We start from the raw sequence: 22149 nt of genomic DNA, 5'->3' as shown, positions 1-22149 counted from the left end.
AGTTCACAGTACAGTGCAGTTGGGCAACGCTATGTTATTCCACAAAGACGAAGACCAGAGTTACTTCCCTTTACTATCAGCACAGGGGAAGTTTCTACGGGCTTAGATCCCATCAGATCAAGGTCAGTATCTCTAGATACAGTGAGTACGTCCAGATTAAACACTGCGATAACTCCTACCAAAACCCACGGGGAAAGTCGTAGATCTTGACACAGTAACCGCGAAAGCATAATAACTCTAACAAGTCCGGAAAGGGGAGTCCGCGCGGAGGGAATCCGTAAAACCCCCGACAGATACGGAAGTTGGGTAACGTCACAACTTGTGAGACACAGACCCGATACCGATCAGGTGCTTGTCTGATCTTACGATTATTTCATTTTTAATATGGACACAGAGATTTGCATTTTAAATGTATTGTGTTCATGTGCAATGTACTATAGTAAAACCACTACCCAGATTAATCCCTAAGACGGGGTGATGACTGGACACTTTACACAAGTAAGGTGAATATGGATATATATGTATTTTTTTAAACATATGTTTCAGAGAAGTAGTCTCTGATGATACTATATTCTGTGTATTTTAGTGCAGAATTTTCTCATTCACATTTCTTTACCCAACAGTCGAAACTAATGTGAATGATTTGTTTTAATTCCAGATGAGTGCATGGCTACATGTAAATGTATATATTGATACTATGTTATAATGTACATGTTTGAATTCCTATGCAGGTAGTTTTATTGTGATCCGGCGACAATGCAGAGGTGTCCGAGTCACAGGCCGTGTAGTCATAATGGTAGTTATTAATTAAGTAAATGTGGGACACATTTTACCCCAGAGGGGGCGTATGTAACCCGTGTACGGTATATATATATATGTATATGTTATATACTCCCCCGCACTTATAGCGTGCTTATAGTTAAGTTCTTATTAAAGCTATCATGTATGCATATACTCTAATCAAGTGGCAGCAAAAAAACAACATAAAAGATTACAATATATCATTTAATAATCAACCTTAGTGCCTGTTACTTTATCGCCATAGACTATTTGATATCGCCATGCTTGTTTCAGGATATTGATAAATAGAGGCATTGAGTGAAGTAATCAACACGATTATCAATGTCATCGAGGCTTTGCTTCGAACCGTCACAGCCTGTCTGAATGGTATCAGAGGACCGATCTACCAGAGATTTTTGTTTTTGATTTCAGAATATTTTATTGTCAAGATGGTACAGACAAAGGGAATTGGGCAACAGGACAAGCCTATAAAAGCCCTATCCTGATGATATATATATACAACATAATGTACATACCAAAAATAAATATGAATGCTATAACTAATAACTGCCAAAAGATTCCAATCTATGTGTGTATTACTAAATACAAGCGGGAAATTGCATTATGATATTGACTGATCATACTTTGTAATCCCTTAAAAAATAGCAACAGACAAAAATCAGTCCATTCACAATCAATAGCCTGTGCTATATTCATAAAAATGAAGAAAAAACAGTTATGATAAATTTACAATTTCGGGTATTGTGTCAAGATAATCATCTGGTATCGACAATGAATCTCTGAACAAAGTCAAGAACGGATTTGTTTAAAATAATATCCAGATCAAAAGAACCAGATAAAAATAATTGTGTATTATGTAGCATATGATCACTCAGAGCAGTTAGAGAGTTGAAAAGGGTTGCCTTTCAATGTTATAAAGATGACAGTTTAGAAAGAAGTGAGAACAATCTTCAACCGGATAGCCACAGTTGCAGGCAGGGATATCTTTTAAATGAGAATTAAACAAATCTGCATTTAGATTACTCACAGAATTTCTTAACTGACATAAAATTATCTTAATGTTTCGATCTCCACCGTTTCTAAAAATAGTAGTACATTGTGTATCACGATCTAAGTCAAGATGTTGTAAGAATTCACGCTTTAAGGTATCTAAAGAGGACATTGAGGGAAACAGACAAGTTGGATTGTTCCATTCAGACATGATTTTAGGAAAAAAGCTTGTATTATAAAGGTTTGTTTTAGCCTGAGGCACATCAAAAAGTCTATTATGACGTAATGGGTAAGCAATATTATTTGTGTTCATATAAGGTAAAATAGATTCACTAAGATGAGCAGGGCATAATTTATTAAAAATCTTATCAAACAGAATATGTTGATGAAGATGTCGACGCTTAGAAAGTGGAATAAGACCAGATTCTCTATACAAAATAGCAGGACTTGTTCCCCGTCTCAAACCAGTAATGATGCGTATAGCCTCGAGTTGGATCGACTCTAGGAGCTCACACTCTCTTTCAGTACAATTTGCCCAAACTACGTCGGCATATTCTAATATAGGGCGAATGAATGTTGTATAAATTAAAAGCAATGAGTGTCTGTCAATTTTATATTTTAGCATTCGGAGAATATTTATTCTTTTATAAGCTTTTTCATGAATAAGGTTAACATGGTCAGACCATTTTGCATGATTGTTAAATACTAAACCAAGATGATTATGAGTACGAACATTTTTTATCAATGAGTTATTGAAGTATAAATCAGGGTGTGAAGTGTCAGAGTCTAACCTTCTCGAGAATAAAACAGATTCAGTTTTATCAGGATTGAATATAATACCCCATTTCCTCGACCAGACTGATATTTTTTCCAAATCTTGATTAAGAATGGTGGAAGCCTCTTGTCTGTCCCTCTCAATTAAAACATATAGGGAAGTGTCATCAGCAAAAAGTTTTACTTTAGACACTAAATTATCGCATATATCATTAATATATAGTAGAAACAGATAAGGACCTAAAACTGAACCTTGAGGTACCCCTGCCTGTAGAGTTTTCCATGTAGATTTAAATCCATCAATGACCACTCTCTGTCTTCTATCAGTTAGATAAGATGAAAACCATTTTAAAATATTGTTACTTATACCATATCTTTTTAATTTATAAATTAGACCATCATGCCAAACCCTATCGAAAGCTTTACTAATATCGCAAAATACCATTCTTGCTTCTTTACCTTTATCTAAATGTTTAACAATTTCGTCATAGATAATTAATAATTGATTGACAGTGGAATCTTTAGGCAAGAAGCCAGATTGATTTTTAGAGATAATGTTATTGATTGTGAGATAGTTGAACATATACTGGAAGATTTCTCTAGCATCTTACTAAAATAGAAGTAACAGAGATTGGTCTGTAGTTAGTTGGGTTACTTTTTTTTCCCTTTTCCTTTATAAATCGGAGTGACATGAGCGTTTTTCCAGGAAGTAGGAACTATTCAAGAGGAAACTGATTTATTAAATAAGATTAAAAGAGGTTGAACAAGTGACTGTGCTATACCTTTGATGAATTTGGGAGAAATATAATCAGGACCAGCAGGTTTGTTAGTATTAAGGAGGTGGAGTTGGTCAGTTATATCCTGTTCACTAATGTCAATATATGATAAATTATGTCTAGGCAGGGGACAGTCAGGTGGTAAATCGTCAGTATTCTTTTCAGTTTCAGAAATGGATGTAAAATAATTATTAAAAGATTCAGCTTTATCTATCGGGTGCAGTTTAAGATCGCCATTAATCACCAAAGGGAGTCAGTTTCACGTTTGTTTTGAAGATTCATTACAGATTTAGCGATACGCCATCATTTTCCAGGCGGGATAGTTTTATCAATCAGAGAAGATCTTAGCTTAGATTACGTATTTATCTTTGGCCTCGCGGACTAGAGAAATTACTTGATTACGAATTGTTTTGAAATTGTTCCAGGAGGCTGGAGTATTATTAGTTTTTGCTTTAGAATGCTGACGGTTTCTTTGTCTGATTTTAAGTCTTATTTCGTTAGTCATCCAAATCTTGTCATTAGGCCTTATTGTTACTGTCTGTTTAGGTACGAATAAGTCAATAGCAGTTAGAATTTTATTAGTAAGGATAGAATTAGCTTCATTAATGTCACCCTCTAACAATATGTTCCAATCGACAGAGTTTAGGAAATCATTAACTGCTTCAAAGTTAGTATTTTGAAAGTAGAGAAGGTTTTTTTTAAAAGCATGTTTCTTAACAGTTTTAAAATTTAAGTTAGCACAAATCGGGGAGTGGTCGCTACATGAGGGAGTACAGAAGCATTTTTAACAAAGTTCAAATTGTTAGTTATTAAAATATCAATTGATGTAGAGGAGGTGGGGGTGATCCTGGTAGGTTTAGTAATAAATATTTTGTAATCCAAATTTTAATAGAAGCCGTGAAAAATGAGAGTTTGGATTGATATTCGTCATGTCTTGGTTAATATCACCTACCAGTATCACTTCCCGCTGTAAATCAGAAATAGCATCGAAATTATATACAAGTTTACTCCAATAACTAACTGTTGAATTTGGGGGTCTGTAAATACAACCTATCAAAATGTGTTTACTGTGCGTAATTACTTCTACCCATAAAAGTTCAAGGTCATCAATTTCAAGGTCATGTCGTCTATTAATGATAGTATTGTTTTTGGAATATATAAGTACGCCACCGCCACCACCATTAATTCTGTCCTTCCTAAAGACATTACCAAAATTTTCAAGAGATATATCAGAGTCAGGAATAGTATTGTTTAAATGAGTTTCTGAAATACATAAAATATCAACATCAGAAAATTCAGCATCGAGAAGATCTGTTTTGTGCCTTAGTGAGCATATGTTGAGATGACATAACGAAATATTTTCGAGTGAATTATTAATATCACTATTAGGCCCAGGATTTGGATGAATATCACCACATAACATTAAAAGTGTTTTCAATAATAGGGGACAACATATATCAATAGACGTCGGGAGAGTCAGAGAATCATTAACGTTACCAGAATCACACTCCGCACACTCTGAACCACGAAAAAATGTTATGTTATCCATTGTCAAGAAACATATAGAAACGGTAAAGTAGAATCATGGTGCAGAGGGAGCAGCGGGTAACTCTAGCAAGTTTAGCGCTGATGAGGAACAATTGACATGCACATTTATGTATATTCTGAAAAAACTCAGTATGAAAAAAACAAACTAAGGTAGACATTAAAAACAAACATGTGTAGAAACCAGACATTATTTACATAAAATTATAGGATCCATAAAAATGATAGTAGAGAAACAAACATGAAGCACCTGTATATTGATATACAAATGGGATGACCCGTCTCACTGACCCTGTAATAATATCTTATAATTTAGAAGCAGACGACAAAATATAACCAATCCTTTTCTTACCTGTTGGGAAATGGACGCGTCTATGATAACAAAGTGCACGCGCGCATGGCAATCTTACCTTTAGAAGGATTAACCAATTAAAACAGATTTATATATCAAGTACGTTGCCAAGTAAATTCATCAATGTGACATTTTGTACGCATTTGCTATTAAAAGTATCTAACAGCACAAAACAGTCATTGGTGAGCATTAAGAGATCTCCAGAGAGAGATGCCAAAGATAGGCTAATGGCTGAACGTATGAAGGACCGGTTGACAACACCGAATGGTTTAGCTCAGAGAGTCAAGACAGATCCGGATCGATCTAGACGGGCAAGGTCCGAGTTTGTCAAGATGGATGCATCTTCCGTACTGTTTCCCCGTCTCGATCTCGATTACTTGAGAACCATTACGTGTGGAACGTATCAGATATATCTTGCTCCTGGTTACATCGCCGAACATTTAAGTGATGACGGAGACTATGAGGTGTGGCTTTATCAGCACTCCCCAGACCTTCTCCGATGTCAAATATATTCTCGACACAAAAGCCAAACGAAATATAACGTTTGGATACGGTTCACCGTTTCATCCGATGATGAGGCCCCAATAAAGGACTACTACTGCCAGTGCCCAGTTGGAGAGAGAACGATGGGAATGTGTGCGCACATCTCCAGTATCTTGTACTACTTTGGGTATTACAGGGCGCTGGAAAACCCTCGACCATTACAACCACAGGTGAAGAAATTCCGAGAAAACTTGAAATAGTTTTCCATGCGGCAACGGAGTGCATATGTCGAAAGTATGTTTGGGGCTCGATATGAAAGATCCCCGTTACCATGTGATTAACCAAAGTTATAAATATAGGTATTATACAATCGCCCGTAGCTATGAACACTCCCGTAAATGCGAAAACCAACCAAAACCATAAGGAACACGTTTTGTTTGTTGTTCTGTCTATTTGTCAGTCAATGTCTTCAACCACGGGGACTTTTGAAGTAACCATTTTGGATTTTGTTTTATGAAAAAGTGTTTCTCTCACTTTTTTCATATCTGTGTACATATTCTCAACATACTGAGCAAATACTCTCATGTTTTTGTTAATTATCTAAAGAAAGTCGAAAATTGGCAATTCAACCATAGGCTAATTCAACCCAAGATTTGAAAATGTTCCACCACTTACATGTTGATGATTTTTCATCTCATCAATAGCATATTACGTACTGTTTAATAGGATACAAATTGGTTTGCATCCAACGCCAATAAAAGGGTGTTTTCTCTAAAAAAACACAGTTTTTGTGTCTAAAATGTTATCATCGAAAATGGCATTTTTGAGATTTGTCTCTTCCATAAAACAGCCAAATGGCGCGATGGAAACATGATTTTTTTTGTCACAATCATGCCATGAATGTATTCTTTACGGTGACCATCATTTGATTAGATTTTCATTAATATTTTACATAACATGCACATTTTATCAACACTTAGACAGCTTCTGAAAGGTACAACTTTGAGGAGCCATAAAAAACAAACCCAGTGACCTAAATCTTTATACTTTATAGATTTGTGACCACAACGGCATGGGCAATGCACCACCAACAGGAAATTTGAATCAGAAAAGGGGCGATTTGGAAACAGGCCCTTTCATATCTACTGTGTGTCAAGAAAAATAAAAGGATGAGTCTTGAAGGTTTGAATGAGTTTTTGGCATTCAGATCTGATATCGAGAAAAAATATTGTCAAAAAAATATCTGTTTTGATTGATTTGACATAATATGGATTAAATGAAAAGAGATTTTCTAAAATTATCTTTTTAGAATAAAATAAAAAAAAATAATTTGAAGGGAGAATATTGTGATATAGCCAGTAATGAAACCATTGTGTTTTTTTCTAATCTTGGTAGTTTGAAAGGGGGTATGATATATTTTGTCATTGTATATTTTAAAAGGCATCATGCTATTTCCTTTTTTGTTTGGTTGTTATCTAATATTCACTTTTTTCAATGAATCTTAAGTTCACTTACATCCTTAATTAGAAAGTCACCTACCCGAATTATTATAGGTAAGTAATCTCTTTCCGAATCTTATTTAAATTACTACATTATAAAATATAGGCTCCAACGCATCCATTGATTGTCTATTGTCAAAAAGATTACAACTAAAAGGTAAAATGGACACTTGACCAATTGTTTGATTGATAACTTAAGTTTACACATCTGATGGCATATCTAAAACAAGGAGAGCTATATACAGCGTAGTCATAATGAATTGAACTGCATCAAACAGTTGTTTCGTCCTCATCGACTCGTCAGCAATGTTAGAGACACTATATAGGTATTTGTTTTGCCCTTCAATGACTCTTCAGTGAAGTCAAGGACTTAATGTGATTATAGGAAGCGACTATACTTGAAACAGATAAGAGAACAAATCACAATCCGTATTAGGAGAGGTAAAAATCCAATGATTTCAATAAATCCCATAGCATTCAACGATTTATTTCAAAAGAACGTTGAGGACATTGGCATATATAACATGGCAATTAACAGAAACGATTAGAGAATGCCATTGAAAAAAAATGGAATTTTACCGGAAACAACATGTTTCTCCGTCAAATATATATAACGATCATTTTTATCCCCTTCAGTTAGATATGGATAAATAGGCAACTGTTTTGCCTGTGTTAATTAATTATCATATATATCACACCATTGATTCTTAACCGTATTAACTTTCAAATAAACCAAAACGTGACAAGCAGGTTACGAATAGCGGAGACTAAGTAATTACACCAGTAGTGTATTAAAGGATAATTTGAGGAACACTGATTACTACAGGGATAGCGTGATAAACGGGGAGTGCTTTAACATACACATACCCATGCTATTGCTGCTTATATCTGATGTTTACCTGGAAATAAATCGTCTATCACAACAGGTAGACAGACGTTACAAAGAAACAATCGATCAATTGATTAATCCTGCATATATATCAGCTGCTCAATCCTGAGGACCTGACCTGCTCATCTATGGTATATTATCTTATATCCCAGATACGCTGTATGTGCAAGTGTGTACACACATATACAGAGTATGTACGGTATCCCTACCCATATGAACTTTACACAGAAAGTCCTTCGCATAGTACAACACTTAGATTTCCCTAATGAAGCAAACCGTTTTTTCAGCATGTAAATCCTGTTTCTATTAACGTTGTTGGCCATAATATGTCTTACAAGAAAACGAATTTCTTATAACCCTGTATTATGTAACCATCCACGACGGAACCATAGGTCTAACATGGCGGATATATTTCTTTCTTTTTTTTCTTGTTTTCTTTTTCTTGTTTTCCCCAATACAGTATATGTCAATGGTTTAATAGTCATCACATCGTCCATTTTCTATTTTCAACAGTTTATTTTGCTGACACGACGAAATGGAAACCTCTTCGAGAATATCTTTCGACATTCATTTGGAGATTTTATTCTTTAAATTTCAGTTTGTGTTGGCGATTTAATCCATCTGAGCAGAACTCTGATTTTTGACAGTAGTGGTGGCGACTCAATCCGTCTGAGCAGAACTGTGATTCTTGAGTTTGGTGATGATGGAGTTGGCAACTGCGGCGGTGGTTGTGGAGGCGGCGTTGGTGGCGACGACGGCGGTGGCGACGGCGATGGTGACGGCGGCAGTTTAATCCTTCTGAAATGACATGTGATTCCGGAAAACTGAAAAGCGATATTATCTCACAGTAATGGCCTGATTCAAATTTTTAATCTAATGCAACACAATTTACATTCTTCACATACATCAACTTACATCCACAATCAACCGATTGAGAACTATAATATGTGACTATAGCCTGTAATCACAGTAGTTAAGGTATCACTAATTGTTTGACGTTATGTTATACTAGCGACTCTATCCCATAGATGAAATGATATTGAATTAATATAAAATCAAAATTAAGATATTTTGCTATCAGACAAATAATGTTATTGAAACTGTTAAATGGAACATAAGATTACCCTAGCATTCGAATAACATTAACTTTGATAACTACAGTTGTTGGGAGAATCCCGACACGGGAAATCCCCCTTTCTGCACTATTTATAGTGACTGTTTATTTTTGCTTTCCAAATATATACATGGAATTTGGTTCCATCTGACTGGCCGAATTAGTTGTGCGATACCTAAACACATACTACATATTTGAAATATATCGCATACCATGATGAAGTGTGAAAATTCTGTAACATCTATACATGTATATATTCTGATTAAAATTTGTATTTATACATACCAATCCATTAGCACTTTATTTGTTGTATGTTAATATTATCTTGCATATTTCACTATTACCATGGGTGTTGCAAGAACATCAAACACATCAGAAATAAGTTTTTGCACAAGACGGTAGAAGAATGAATGTCAAGAGACGATCATGATCACAACCTCCTTTTATTAAAATACAGAAAGTGTTCAGATTGGTTGCGAACTGCCAGTCTCACTATAACCCGTGGAGGTGATGTAATATTTAGTTTTAACTTTTCTTATGGTTTGTTTACCTCAGACAATTCTTACCAGGTGAACTGAGAGACATGTACAATTAAAATCACAGACTTTTTTTTTGTAAACATCTTCAACATCATTTTTTCTTCTTATTTATGCTATAACTAAATGACTCCCATGACAATGCTTCACTTTTGATCATAATTTGTATCTAGTCTGACATAGTATTACGAATGTGTACCCTGATAAACGAATACCTCAAATTTATTTCACTATCAAACATCCATTTTGCAATATAAGTGAATGTTATTTACATAGTTTTAGCATGTTAAATTGATCTATTGTCATGTCCCGCCATTGCCCACACCTGAATGGATCACTTTGTATTCCCTTTAATAATGATAAGTTCCCTTTGACACTCGTCACCCCGATATCACAGTTGAACATCCCATTTCATTTTCCTATCTTTTCTCACCCACTGAAAGTGCACGCTAAACCTGTAATTCTATTTTTTTTTTTTAAGAAAAAAGCAACAACCGTGTATTATGTAACGAACAAAGGAATTAATACTGACTGTCAAAGAAAACACATATGGATCATTGTAGGTTGTTGTTGTATTGTAGTGAGTCAAATTCCTGTTACAATTATGGTAAAAGGTATCTTCTCCGGTTTGGTTTACATTCTGTCATCACAACAATTGCATTTCGGTTGGATAGGCACGGGTTGGTACAGGTAATTTAGTTGATTGAAAATGATTTACGTCTGCATAGAAGTATGAAGTCCTTGAACTAATAAGCTGTTAACATAGTTTCACTTTCTATATTATTTTTGTAACTTTATAATCAACTGCTATCACATATTGGTCTTCTGTACAATTTGTATTTCACACAGTAAATGACAAACTCCGTCTCACCATAAAGATAATTTAGGTATTTCCTGTACCATCCGGCTATCTTGAAATCCTAGTAAGTTGAAACCAGAACAATGGCATTTTATAAAGCGTGATTTGAAGCATAATTTAAATCATGTTTGTGTCGTTTTTATAGTACTGCTATTATATATGAAGGATTTACATATAGATCCTTTGCTCATATCAACTAGTCACTACCCCTCTACATAATTATATCAGTTTTGTGAGAAGCTAAAGTATTTGCATATTACATTAATCCTATCAGTTAGATTGTAAAAATTATTGTGAAAATACAATATGATTTTACATACTTTATGGTTAGTAATTTGTATATTATAGTCAGATAGTTTTCACTTACCAAGACATAAAAGGTTATCGCACCTGAAAATATAGCGATATCAACTTAATTTTTTGTGTTGATCTTTTCTTTGAACACACACAAACAAACACCCCCCCCCCCCCCCCCCCCCACACACACACACACAACACACACACATACTCTATATCATGGGATAGTAAGATGGCAATCCGTCTTTAGACACTATTAGTGTTATGTGTGCATAACATGTAGTTAAAGGTAGTTACATCAAGAAACCTGTTTTTTTTAAATACTCAAAATTTAAAAAAATATTGTAATTTATAAAACATATATATTTCATGTCGCCAAAATGTAAAAGAGAGAAAAAATATGAAGCTGCATGTTTTTAAATACAATGTCGTAGTAGACAGATTGTACTATTTCTTGTTAATGGGTTATAACAACAGTTTTTATGAAGGAGCAAAGCGGTAACTAGGGCAATGCTGGTCAAAGGAGGAAGCTATTCATTTCATATATTGGTCTCTACCATGTATTGCAAGATGAATTATCCGCCCGCTACTTTACCATTTACGAATACATCATGCCTCATGTCTGAAAAGGATTCCCAAACAAGTAACCCTGTGGACCACACTACACTCACACAATAGTTTCTGGACTGCTTTGAAACGGGGATGTTGCGGTGATATAGCGGTAGATACCAATAAGGAGAGAACGTACCAAATTGATATGAGACTGTATGGTAAGTTATTTCTACATTAACTTTTTGATCTATCCCATGTATTGTATAATGCATATTATACAGTGTCACATGTGTCATATTTAGGCTACAATTACTTTAAAACGTTTTCGTCAAAATTAAATAACAATTGTGGACAGATCACCTAGATTAGTGAGAGTAAAAGTGACCTGTCGTAACACTTAATTAATCGCATTATGTATCGTACTAAAATGACTCCTTTGTAATGTAGCCTCGAAAATATTTTAAGATCAACTTTTGAAATACGATCGCAATGGAAAACGTAACATAGACACTTTTCCTTAATTTACACCGTCACTATATCAGATAAAATCTCGTTACAGACGACGTAGCAATCAATGTGACGATAACGAACAAAACGACAACAGTTACAGTGATCTGTGTGGCGATCACAGGCTAGTTGTTCTTTGTCGTAGTTGTATCACGACGTCAACAACCGGTCGTAGACACTAGTCTATAATAACGTGTCATGTGCAAATGTGTACACATAGACAAAGTGTGCTCATTGTACCTACCCGTGGTTTACATAAACAACAAGTCCGTCACATATTTCATCATACAAACATTTCTGATGTAGCCGAAATGTTTCTCCCGTGTCGAAACGGTTATCCATGAATATGTTCGTCATATTAAGTCCTAAAAGGAAACGGAATTTATAACAATCTGGTTTTGGATAGTCACTCCGATCTAATTCACGGAACTAACATGGCGTTTAACGATACTATTCGGTTAACCTCGGTTGGTGCCGGTACTGTTTCATGTAGACCACCTGTACGGAATCTTCCGGAATATGACGAGTGTGATTACTTCGTCAGTCTCGTCAGATATGGGGAGAGCTATGATTATACATTTAATGTAAAATCGAACCTCACAATAACACTTGCTGTAAAGCTTCCCTTTGAGCGTCTAAGATCCTTATTTGACTTATCCTCTCTCTTGCTTACCTATGAAGCCAATTTATTTGACTATATGTACCATAATTCACTCCAACCATCTCGTCTTTTAATAGTTTGTACTTGGTTTCCGTAAATATTCTCTTTCGTTATTTTTTTTAATTTTTGTACATTTCTAATGGGTTTTTTTAGTTTTAGTTTTAGTTCTTTTTTAGTTTTTGGTAGTTTGGTAAATGTTGTAACAATCACGACGTACTTTTTCACGTAACTGTTGCTAAACTTTTATACTGTTATATCATTGATATCAAAATTAAATGAAAACTTAAAAAATAGATGAAAGCTATAAAAACTATATCGCCTATGGACATTTGTATTGTAGTGTTTTCTTTCTTTCTTTTTAGTTAGTAGTTATATAGTTCGTCTGAGCCGAACTCAGATTCCAGAAAACTGAAAACCTTGATCCCACTACAAAGAATAGTGTGTGATCAGGCTATGACCAAGCTTTTATGATACAGTCAACATGCCATGACCTTTGCATCAATGTATTATTTACTGCTTTTGACGTTTTCTAGACAGATGCTTTTGCAAACATCAAGATTATGTATGATAGGTACGAAATCATAATGTAGTTATAGTATATTTTAATCAGTAAACTATTTGTGACTCATACATGTGAACATTTTGTTTTCTTATATCAATCAGGTTCCTTCACAATTTGTTCCTCTCTCGTCTTGTGCTTCAGTCATTTGCAATTCCATATGCACTTATATTAGTAATATATGTAAATTAAATTGATCCTGAATTTCTAGAAATCATCCGTTGGTACTTTTATGAAACAACCAATATGATATTTAAGAGTTTCAATGACTACACTGTCACCTTCATCAGACTAATGACCGTTTTGAAGCTTACATATTGTATATAACCCTTACCTACCACTGGTATTGTATGCATCCCATACCTACCACTGGTATTGTGTATACCCCATACCTACCAGTGGTATTGTATATACCCCATACCTACCAGTGGTATTGTATATACCTCATATCCACCACTGGTATTGTATATACCATACCTACCACTGGTATTGTATATACCCCATATCTACCACTGGTATTGTATATACCCCATACCTACCACTGGTATTGTATATACCCCATACCTACCACTGGTATTGTATATACCCCATACCTACCACTGATATTATATATACCCCATACCTACCACTAGTATTGTATATACCATACCTACCACTGGTATTGTATATATCCCATACCTACCACTGGTATTATATACATTGTATACCCAAAACCTACCACTGGTATTATATATACCCCATACCTACCACTGGTATTGTATATACCCCATACCTACTAGTGGCCTTATATATACCCCATACCTACCACTGGTATTGTACATACCCTATACCTACGACTGGTTTTATATATATCCGATACCTATCACTGGTATTGTATATACCCAATAACTACCACTGGTATTATATATACCCTATACCGACCACTGGTTTTATATATATCCGATACCTATCACTGGTATGGTATATACCCAATAACTACCACTGGTATTATATATACCCAATACCGACCACTGGTTTTATATATATCCGATACATACCACTGGTATTTTGTATACCCCATACCTACCACTGGTATTGTATATATCCGATACCTACCACTGGTATTGTGTATACCCCATACCTACCACTGGTATTGTACATACCCAATACCTACAACTAGTCATATATATACCCCATACCTACCACTGGTATTGTATATACCCCATACCTACCACTGGTATTATATATACCCCATACCTACCACTTGATTATATATATCCCATACCTACCACTGGTATTGTATATACCCATACCTATATGGCCATTATTTACAATAAAATGATTCACTGAAGAAAGGAAACATTTCCGTAGAGTCATTGACCAACACAATTTACCAATTTGTTGATTGTATAATAATCAGATTAATGTTAAAATAGAAATTATACTTAAAATGATGATTTAAATTTTATTTACAGACGGTATGTGGAACAAATAAATACTAAAGTCAATTTCGTATGGAAGCTGATAACGGATATTTCTAACTGAGTAATAATTATTAGAATACCAAAAAGTAAATAAATTGACAGTGTTTTTCGATAAACTGTAAAAATAAATAACGCTTAGTAAGAGACTTTCAAACAAGGTTCAGTTATTTGCATATTTATACCTGTACACATATTAAAAACCAATTTCCAATTCACAATATTGTTATCTTAAAATCCAATTATTGATTTTGAAATTGTTTTTTAGTACAATGTCAAAGGAAGCAACCCGATCGTATATGTATCTACAAAGAGACAGTTTTGAACATGAACAGATGTTTTTAAATGGAATATAAAATTTTAAATAATGCATCTTTCGAAGTGCCTGTTAACAGGAAAGAAACTAAGATATTAAAGCTAGACAATGGAAGATGTGTTCATAGTTTAATAAACGCATATAATATGTTAGATTTATCTATTTTACGTTGATTTAATTAAGCTAGTTTCAAGAATTTCCATTGGCCTAGATATATATCCTTTTAGCCCATAACGGTAAAAATAACATCGACGTTTATAACCTCGCGTTGGCCTGGCTGATGCGTTGTAAGGTTGTCTAGCAGAGCGAGTTTAGGAATAAAGTATATTTCCACTGTGATTGTGTAGAGTGCAACCTGATTAAATCATTAAGATTAACTTGATTACATTTATTTTTGGTAATGGATCTGTAATTTCAAAAAACAAAAAACAAAAAACGAGTACCCTCCGTTCATTTTTCATGTTATATCTCGATAATTAAGAAATAAAATATTTTGATATTTTTCAGTTCGGGAGATTTTTCGCTCGTTACTTGGAACTATAACACATTGATTGTTGTTAGTGAGACATTAAATATCATTGCCTGAAAAAATAGCGATATCAACCAATATTTAAAAATTCTTGATTTAATATGTACAAAGGAAATCTTCAAAGTTCGATGTATAAAAAACCCATGTATCGTCGTAGATAAAAAAAATCAGCTCTGTGATTACGTACTATCTGATTAACTTACATCAGGATGAGACAACAGTATTTCAAACTACTGCATTTATCAAATCTTTATCTTGCAAAATTAAGAAATGGATATATTTATGTTCATATTACGTCAGGAAAGGGTACAACATGTTCTTAAAAGTGTATAAAATCCTATCAAATCATGTCAAAAATATAATGGTTAACAAGGCAAGGAAAATTAATCACCGTAAAGAGACTGCACAAGTGAGATCATTTTGTCACCTCACTGTATAGTAGACCAGAGATGTATATATCACATATATTTACATCTCTGAGTAGACTTATAGTGCATATGCCATTGTTTGAGTTTTTAAAATTGAAAAAAAAGATGACATGTGATAATCGTAAATTACCAAGGTTATGATATTGTCCGCTGGTCCCCACTATTTCGATTATACAATTACAGACATGAGGTGTGGAAAGAAAATCTGAACATGTGAAATGATAAAATCAGGACATTCACTGTCATTGCTTTTAATGTTTACAAAATAATATGGGACTCTTTGAAGTTTCTCTCTATAAATGCATACTACGGGATAGATTCTATAGCCCAGTCATATTGGTGAGGTTTCAGCCAGCAGCAATATCCCCCTACTGGCCTAAAATAGATAAACAGCTTTATAAGGCGTAAATGTATGTCTGCATTTGATATTGAGAAATTTAACATTTCGGAAAGGAAAAATAAGCTGTAAGCTGAAATACAATGGCATGATATCGAGATGATGCTACTTAGTAAAGGAATTTGCTGGTTAATGTATTGTACGATGGATTATTCGCCCGTTACTTTACATTTATTGCATGTGTTATGACGCCAGTTTTGTCGAAAACGAAAGAAGGCGTATATGAGCTTTAACGTTGTTCTTAATACAAACACTCCAGGTGGTGACAAGGAGAGGACCTACCCAATTGATATGAGACTCTATGGTAAGTTTCTTGTATATTTACTTTTTGATCTCTGCATATGCTTTGAATAAACGGCTGATATAGTGACAATGTTAATAAAGCAAAATAAAAGTGTCCAAACTTCAAAATAAGGTCTTAAAAATAATTTCGTATTACATTAGAAAGAAGTTATTTAAATACGATACATAAAGATATTAATTAACTTAAGTGATTTCGGTAGGTCACTTTAACTCTCATCAATAACTTAATAAAGACGTTATCATTCTGTGCTCAAAAATAGGCTATGCAGAAAAAGTTAAATGATTTTTATGTTTAATGGTTTTTAAATGATGCTAGCCTAAACATGACACTGAACAATATACATAATCTTGTTAAAGACGGCGTAACATGATACTATAATTCATATCTCATAGATAGCGTCCGAACAACATTTTTGTTGCTTTTGAATACATTTTATTTGAACAAGTAGACATCCTTGCCTTGTGTGTCATTTTGATTTTGTCAAACTGATATTTAACCAGTTAAATTCCTTTAGTATTTGACTTACTTGAAATCCTAATAGATGTTCCCCCCAGTGAGAAAACTGAAAACTGATTTCAAACAAGCATGGGTGTGACGTTTTCTGTCGACGTTACTATGGTTATATGAGGGATTTAACTCCTTTGCTTCCATGATTTCCTTACTACCATTCAACTTCAATATGTCAGTTTGTATTATACTATATTGGCGTTTTCTGTTGAAGAAACTGTTATTATATAAGAGGGATTTACATGTAAATCATTCTTTGCTCGTTTGAACTTGTCACTATCCATCAACAAAATTATACCAGTTTGGTGATCAGCTACATCACTTGCATATAGCATTTACTTTATTCGGTAAGAATGTAAATGTTAAAATCAAATTTCATTTGAAATACTATAGATGTCTAAGAAGAAATTCTATACGTTCAAATTATGCAAAAATGCAGCAGGTATGTTACAATAAATGATACTTTGAACAACTCAAGTTATTTGTTTCTCTGATACACGTTTGTTCGGACACTTGTTTTCCCATTACGTGTTTCTTTACAAAAATAATTTATGCTGGCTTGCTTGTATTATCTGCTAGGTTTTCTCTGGTTACTTATATATACATAATATCCCACACGCTGCAGTTTGAGATATTCAATGCTTTTTTCCATCGATGTAAACGTTAAGGTACGTTTTTTTTGGTATATATTATCGTATATATACGTTTTGCACCTGCCAAGTGTTTAAAATATATTCATCTGTTTAGGAAATCTTGATTTAAAAACGAAATATATCTATCATTGCATAAAAGAGTTGTTATGGAGCACACTTTTTAAAATGTTTAAAAACGGAAAGGTTTTTATATGTTAAATCAAATTTACGATTCTGTTTTCGATTGTAGATATGCATTATTTTGATATACTAAAGAATTACACAGAATAAATTCATTCTCAAAAACGTCACAAAGTGTAAGAGAAATCTAGTAAACATTTACATACAAATTGTAGTATTCAACATTAATGGTATTTAATACAAATTATTATTGTGTAATGACCGTAAATACCGTTATAATAATATTCTTGCAGAAGAAGCTTACAGTCATCAAGGAACGGACGGGATGACGACAATTACATTGATATGTGTGGCGATGACAGACGGGATGTGTTGTGTTGTAGTTGTACAACGACATATACAGCGAGGTAAAATGAAAGAAATGTGGAAAATGTTTTGTGTGCTGAGTATAAAACATGAGTGTAATAAAATCGTGTTGATAACTTCACTCAATGCATCGATTTATAAGTATTATCCTGAAACATCCTGGCGACATCAAATAGTCTATACAATGATATAGTAAGACTCATGGACCTAATCAGATTATAGGAGGTGACTAAACTTGAAACAGATCAGAAGAAGTATCAAAATCCTTATCGGGAGGGGTAAAAATCTCAACATTTCAATAAGTCCCATACTATTCAACAATTGATTTCAAAAGAACATTAATGACATTATTACGTATAAAAGTGTGTGTCTATCTAACATAACAAATAACAAAAATGACTAGAGAATTGAATATGTCATTAAGATACAAAAAAAAGTTTTTGGAATTTAACCCCATTATATAACGACGATCTTTATTCCCTAAGTCAGATATGGATAAAGAGGCCTATGTTTTACCTGCATGAATTAACGTAACAGGCAGGTAACGAATTACGGAGACTAACTAATAACACCAATAGTGTCTTCAATCTGCAATATTAAAGGAGAATTTTCGGAACACTGGTTATTACAGAGATAGCGTGACAAACGTGGAGTATACATATAAACAAACACATACCCATTATATTGCTATTTATATCTGATAAACCCTCTATCATAACAGGTAGACAGACGTTACAATTAATTAATCAATCAATTGATTAATCCTGCCTATATGATAGCTGCTCAATCCTGAGGACCTGACCTGATTATCTATGATACATGTACATTGTCTTATTTCCCAGATATGCTGTAATATGCAAATGTGTTCACACATGTACAGTGTATGTACGATATACCTACCCATATGAAATTTACACAGAAAGTTCTTCACATAGTACAACACACAAACTTCCCTAATGAAGCAAAAACGTTTTCTCAGTGTGTAAATCCAGTTACTTTTAATGTTGTCGGCCATATTAAGTCCTTAAAGAAAAGCAATTCATTATAACCCCGTACTATGTAAACATCCACAACTGAATCACAGGTCGAACATGGTTGATTAAGTTTTAACTACACCTCAGATGTATGACGTCAGTATCACAAGGTCAGAATATTAAGCATTCCTGTCAACACATTGTTAGATATTGAACATTGCTTTTTAACAAAATTATTACATAGGGGCACACAGTTGCACAGTGCAGTTTTTCATTCATAACTCTGTATTAAGAATGATTAACTTTACATTAAATGTACTGATCGCTCGTGTTCCTAATTATAGGACATGCTACATCCCTTGCCTTGTAATGTAGTGGTGTATAATTAATACTTTTCTTGATATTGCTGTAATTGACTTGTACTTAAGAATGTTTAAACAAGGCATGCTATCTGCATTTAATTGTTGAAAATCCACGAGTAAGTATTAAGTGTCTCCTTAGTTTCTCAGTTCTGAGTTAGAATGTATATTTCTTCTTTCGTTTTTATTATTTCAATATGGTGTAAATCCACTTTATTTTGCTGGCACATGGAATAAAATGGAAAATTTCTTCGAGAGTGCGTTTCGACATTATTAGTTGTTTTTTTTTTTTTATTAATTTTCAGTTTGGGTTGGCGATTTCATCCGTCTGAGCAGAACTGTTATTCCGGAGGGTGGTGGTGGCGACTCAATTCGTTTGAGCAGAACTGTGATTCCGGACAGTGGTGGTGATGGAGGTGGTGGTGTATGGGGCGATGGCGGCGGCGGGGGCGGCCGTGGTTCAATCCGCCTGAACTGACATGTGGTGCCGAGAAAGAGAAAGGCTTTAATATTATCTCACCACAATGGACAGTGTTTAATCACGTCAGACTATAATATCTAATCTAATACAATAGACAGACAACAAATTAGGTATCAATGTATGTAACTAAAGCCTGCAACAACGGTGTTCTTTCTATGACAAATAAAGGTATTAAACTAGCGACTCGATATCCTCAATCGCTGTTTTGAAGTACAAATTATATGAAATTGATATGAAATTCAAGAATACAATTATTCTATTGGAAAGGTTTTATGGTATATAAGAGTACAAGAGTACTCGTAAAACAATGACACTGATATTTTCGACATGGGGGATTCCCGCCGTTTTGCTCGCCATTCTATTTTTGCAGTAGTGTATATTTTTGTTTTTTTTAAATCGCGTGCTATCATGAACTATATGTATCCTGAATAAAACCTGTACATTTGTAATATATCGCGTGCCGTGATGAACGCAGAACATTTTATAGCATATATATGTGAATATACACATATCAATTAATTAACAATTTGTGAAAGAAGAACAATCAAATGGCATTTGGAAGTTAGAATATTCAGAATTGCAACAAAAACAGAAAGAAACGTTATATCGTAAGCAAGTATGGACTAGGGCAAACGGGAATACAACGTAGATACGTATCGCTAACAACAAACTAGAATTAGAATGAAATGTTAGAATTAGGAATAGCATTTAAGAATAAGAAATTATAAAATGGATTGAAATATAAGTATTAGGAATGAATGATAGCAGATAAAAATAAGAAAATAAGCAGTTCGAATTTTGACCCTGTCGGCGTTTCGTATCTTAATATTATTTTGCATATTTTATATTTACCGTGGATGTTGCAAGCGCATCAAACAGATCAGAAATCAGTTTGTTGACAAGACATTTAAATATAGTTAAGAATGACTAGCGACAATCATGATCACAACGTTCTTTCCTTAAAATACGGAGAGTGTTCAGATAGGTAGACAACTGGCAGTCTCCCTATAACCCGTGGAGTTGATGTCATATCTAGTTGGTATTGTACGCTTACCTATGGTGTGTTTACCTGAGGCAGCTCTTACCAGATTAACTGGAAAACCTGCACATTTAAAATCGCAGACTTTTTTAAGCATCCTCTCCATCATTTATTCGTTATTCATACTATAACTAAAGCCTTAGTGAGATAGAAGAACTATTGTTATAAGTTTTAAGCTAACTCCGGTTGATTTATAGCTCCTCAACGTATACATTGTTTCTTGATGTTGTTTTACGCGACTGTATCATGATGTGGTATTTCAGTGTGGTAGAACTATAAACGCATTGCCAGTTGGTCTGGCATCCGTGAAAACCAACCTTAAGTAATTTAATTGTGCTGATGCGTTGTAAAATCAATAAAAAAGTTTTAAAACAAATGGAAACAAACCCGTAAATTATCAAGCATAAATCTTGATGGACCTTCGTATAGTAGTAATACAGAACTTGAAAATCTTTGTTAAAGCTCAAAAGAATGAAAAATAAAATCGCTAGATCTGTCTTTAATTTTTAATCATCATTCACCTTTTACGGTCCCGCCCCTTTGGCCAAATGGAAGCCTCCGTTTATACTAATAAAGCATTGGATCAAGCCCATGACTTTGTTACATATCATTTGCCCAACAGTGTCCCGGACCAGGGTGAACGAAAACGGCCTTTGTCCCACAAGATCATTCCTGTGAATCTAAACGAGCTATCTCCCTTGTGTCGTGTAATACGCAACGCCTTGCGAGATGTAATGCAACGCGGATATTTATATTTTCAGTCATTTTGGATCAAGGGTTTACTGACATTATTGATTAAATGTCCTCTAGGCATTCATTCAGTTATAGTGAGTGTTTTATTATTTGCACAAAGTCAAGGAAACTTTAACTATTAAACTGGTACAACAAAGTAATTTATATACAACAATATTAGAGTCATCAATATAGGAGAATAATATTGAATTTCAAACACGAATAAGTAACTACAAATTTGCACAAAAATGAGTCATATTACATACAAAATGTTTTTTTGGACATGTAGT

General features: G+C 34.0%; 1 protein-coding gene and 1 long non-coding RNA gene across 2 annotated transcripts; one reads left to right on the top strand and one right to left on the bottom strand.

The window, feature by feature from the left end:
- Positions 1 to 7774: 7774 nt before the first annotated feature.
- Positions 7775 to 12415, bottom strand: LOC117317300. Its single transcript, XR_004530162.1, has 2 exons — positions 12219 to 12415; positions 7775 to 8907 (listed from the first exon to the last, which is right to left on the bottom strand). It is a non-coding gene; the product is annotated as an uncharacterized LOC117317300 (long non-coding RNA).
- Positions 12416 to 15860: 3445 nt separating this feature from the next.
- On the top strand, positions 15861 to 20339 carry LOC117318105. The gene is made up of 4 exons (XM_033873106.1): positions 15861 to 15908; positions 16520 to 16628; positions 18202 to 18315; positions 19913 to 20339. Exons 1-4 carry the CDS (start codon positions 15861 to 15863, stop codon positions 20083 to 20085), a joined length of 444 nt encoding a protein of 147 aa, XP_033728997.1. The 3' UTR covers positions 20086 to 20339.
- The last annotated feature ends 1810 nt before the right edge of the window (positions 20340 to 22149 follow it).

Source organism: Pecten maximus, chromosome 19 (genome assembly GCF_902652985.1).
Source record: "Pecten maximus chromosome 19, xPecMax1.1, whole genome shotgun sequence".
NCBI lineage: Eukaryota > Metazoa > Mollusca > Bivalvia > Pectinida > Pectinidae > Pecten > Pecten maximus.
Note: the sequence above shows the minus strand (reverse complement) of the source record. Positions and strands in the feature narration are given on the sequence as shown.

Bases quoted from the DNA above. Each gene is read 5' to 3' on its own strand.
- LOC117318105 (XM_033873106.1), top strand. From the start codon at position 15,861: ATGGTTAACAAGGCAAGGAAAATTAATCACCGTAAAGAGACTGCACAA. The intron at 15,909-16,519 runs GTGAGATCATTT...TTATGACGCCAG, and splicing joins ACCGTAAAGAGACTGCACAA to TTTTGTCGAAAACGAAAGAA. The intron at 18,316-19,912 runs GTAAAATGAAAG...ATTAATTTTCAG, and splicing joins ACAACGACATATACAGCGAG to TTTGGGTTGGCGATTTCATC.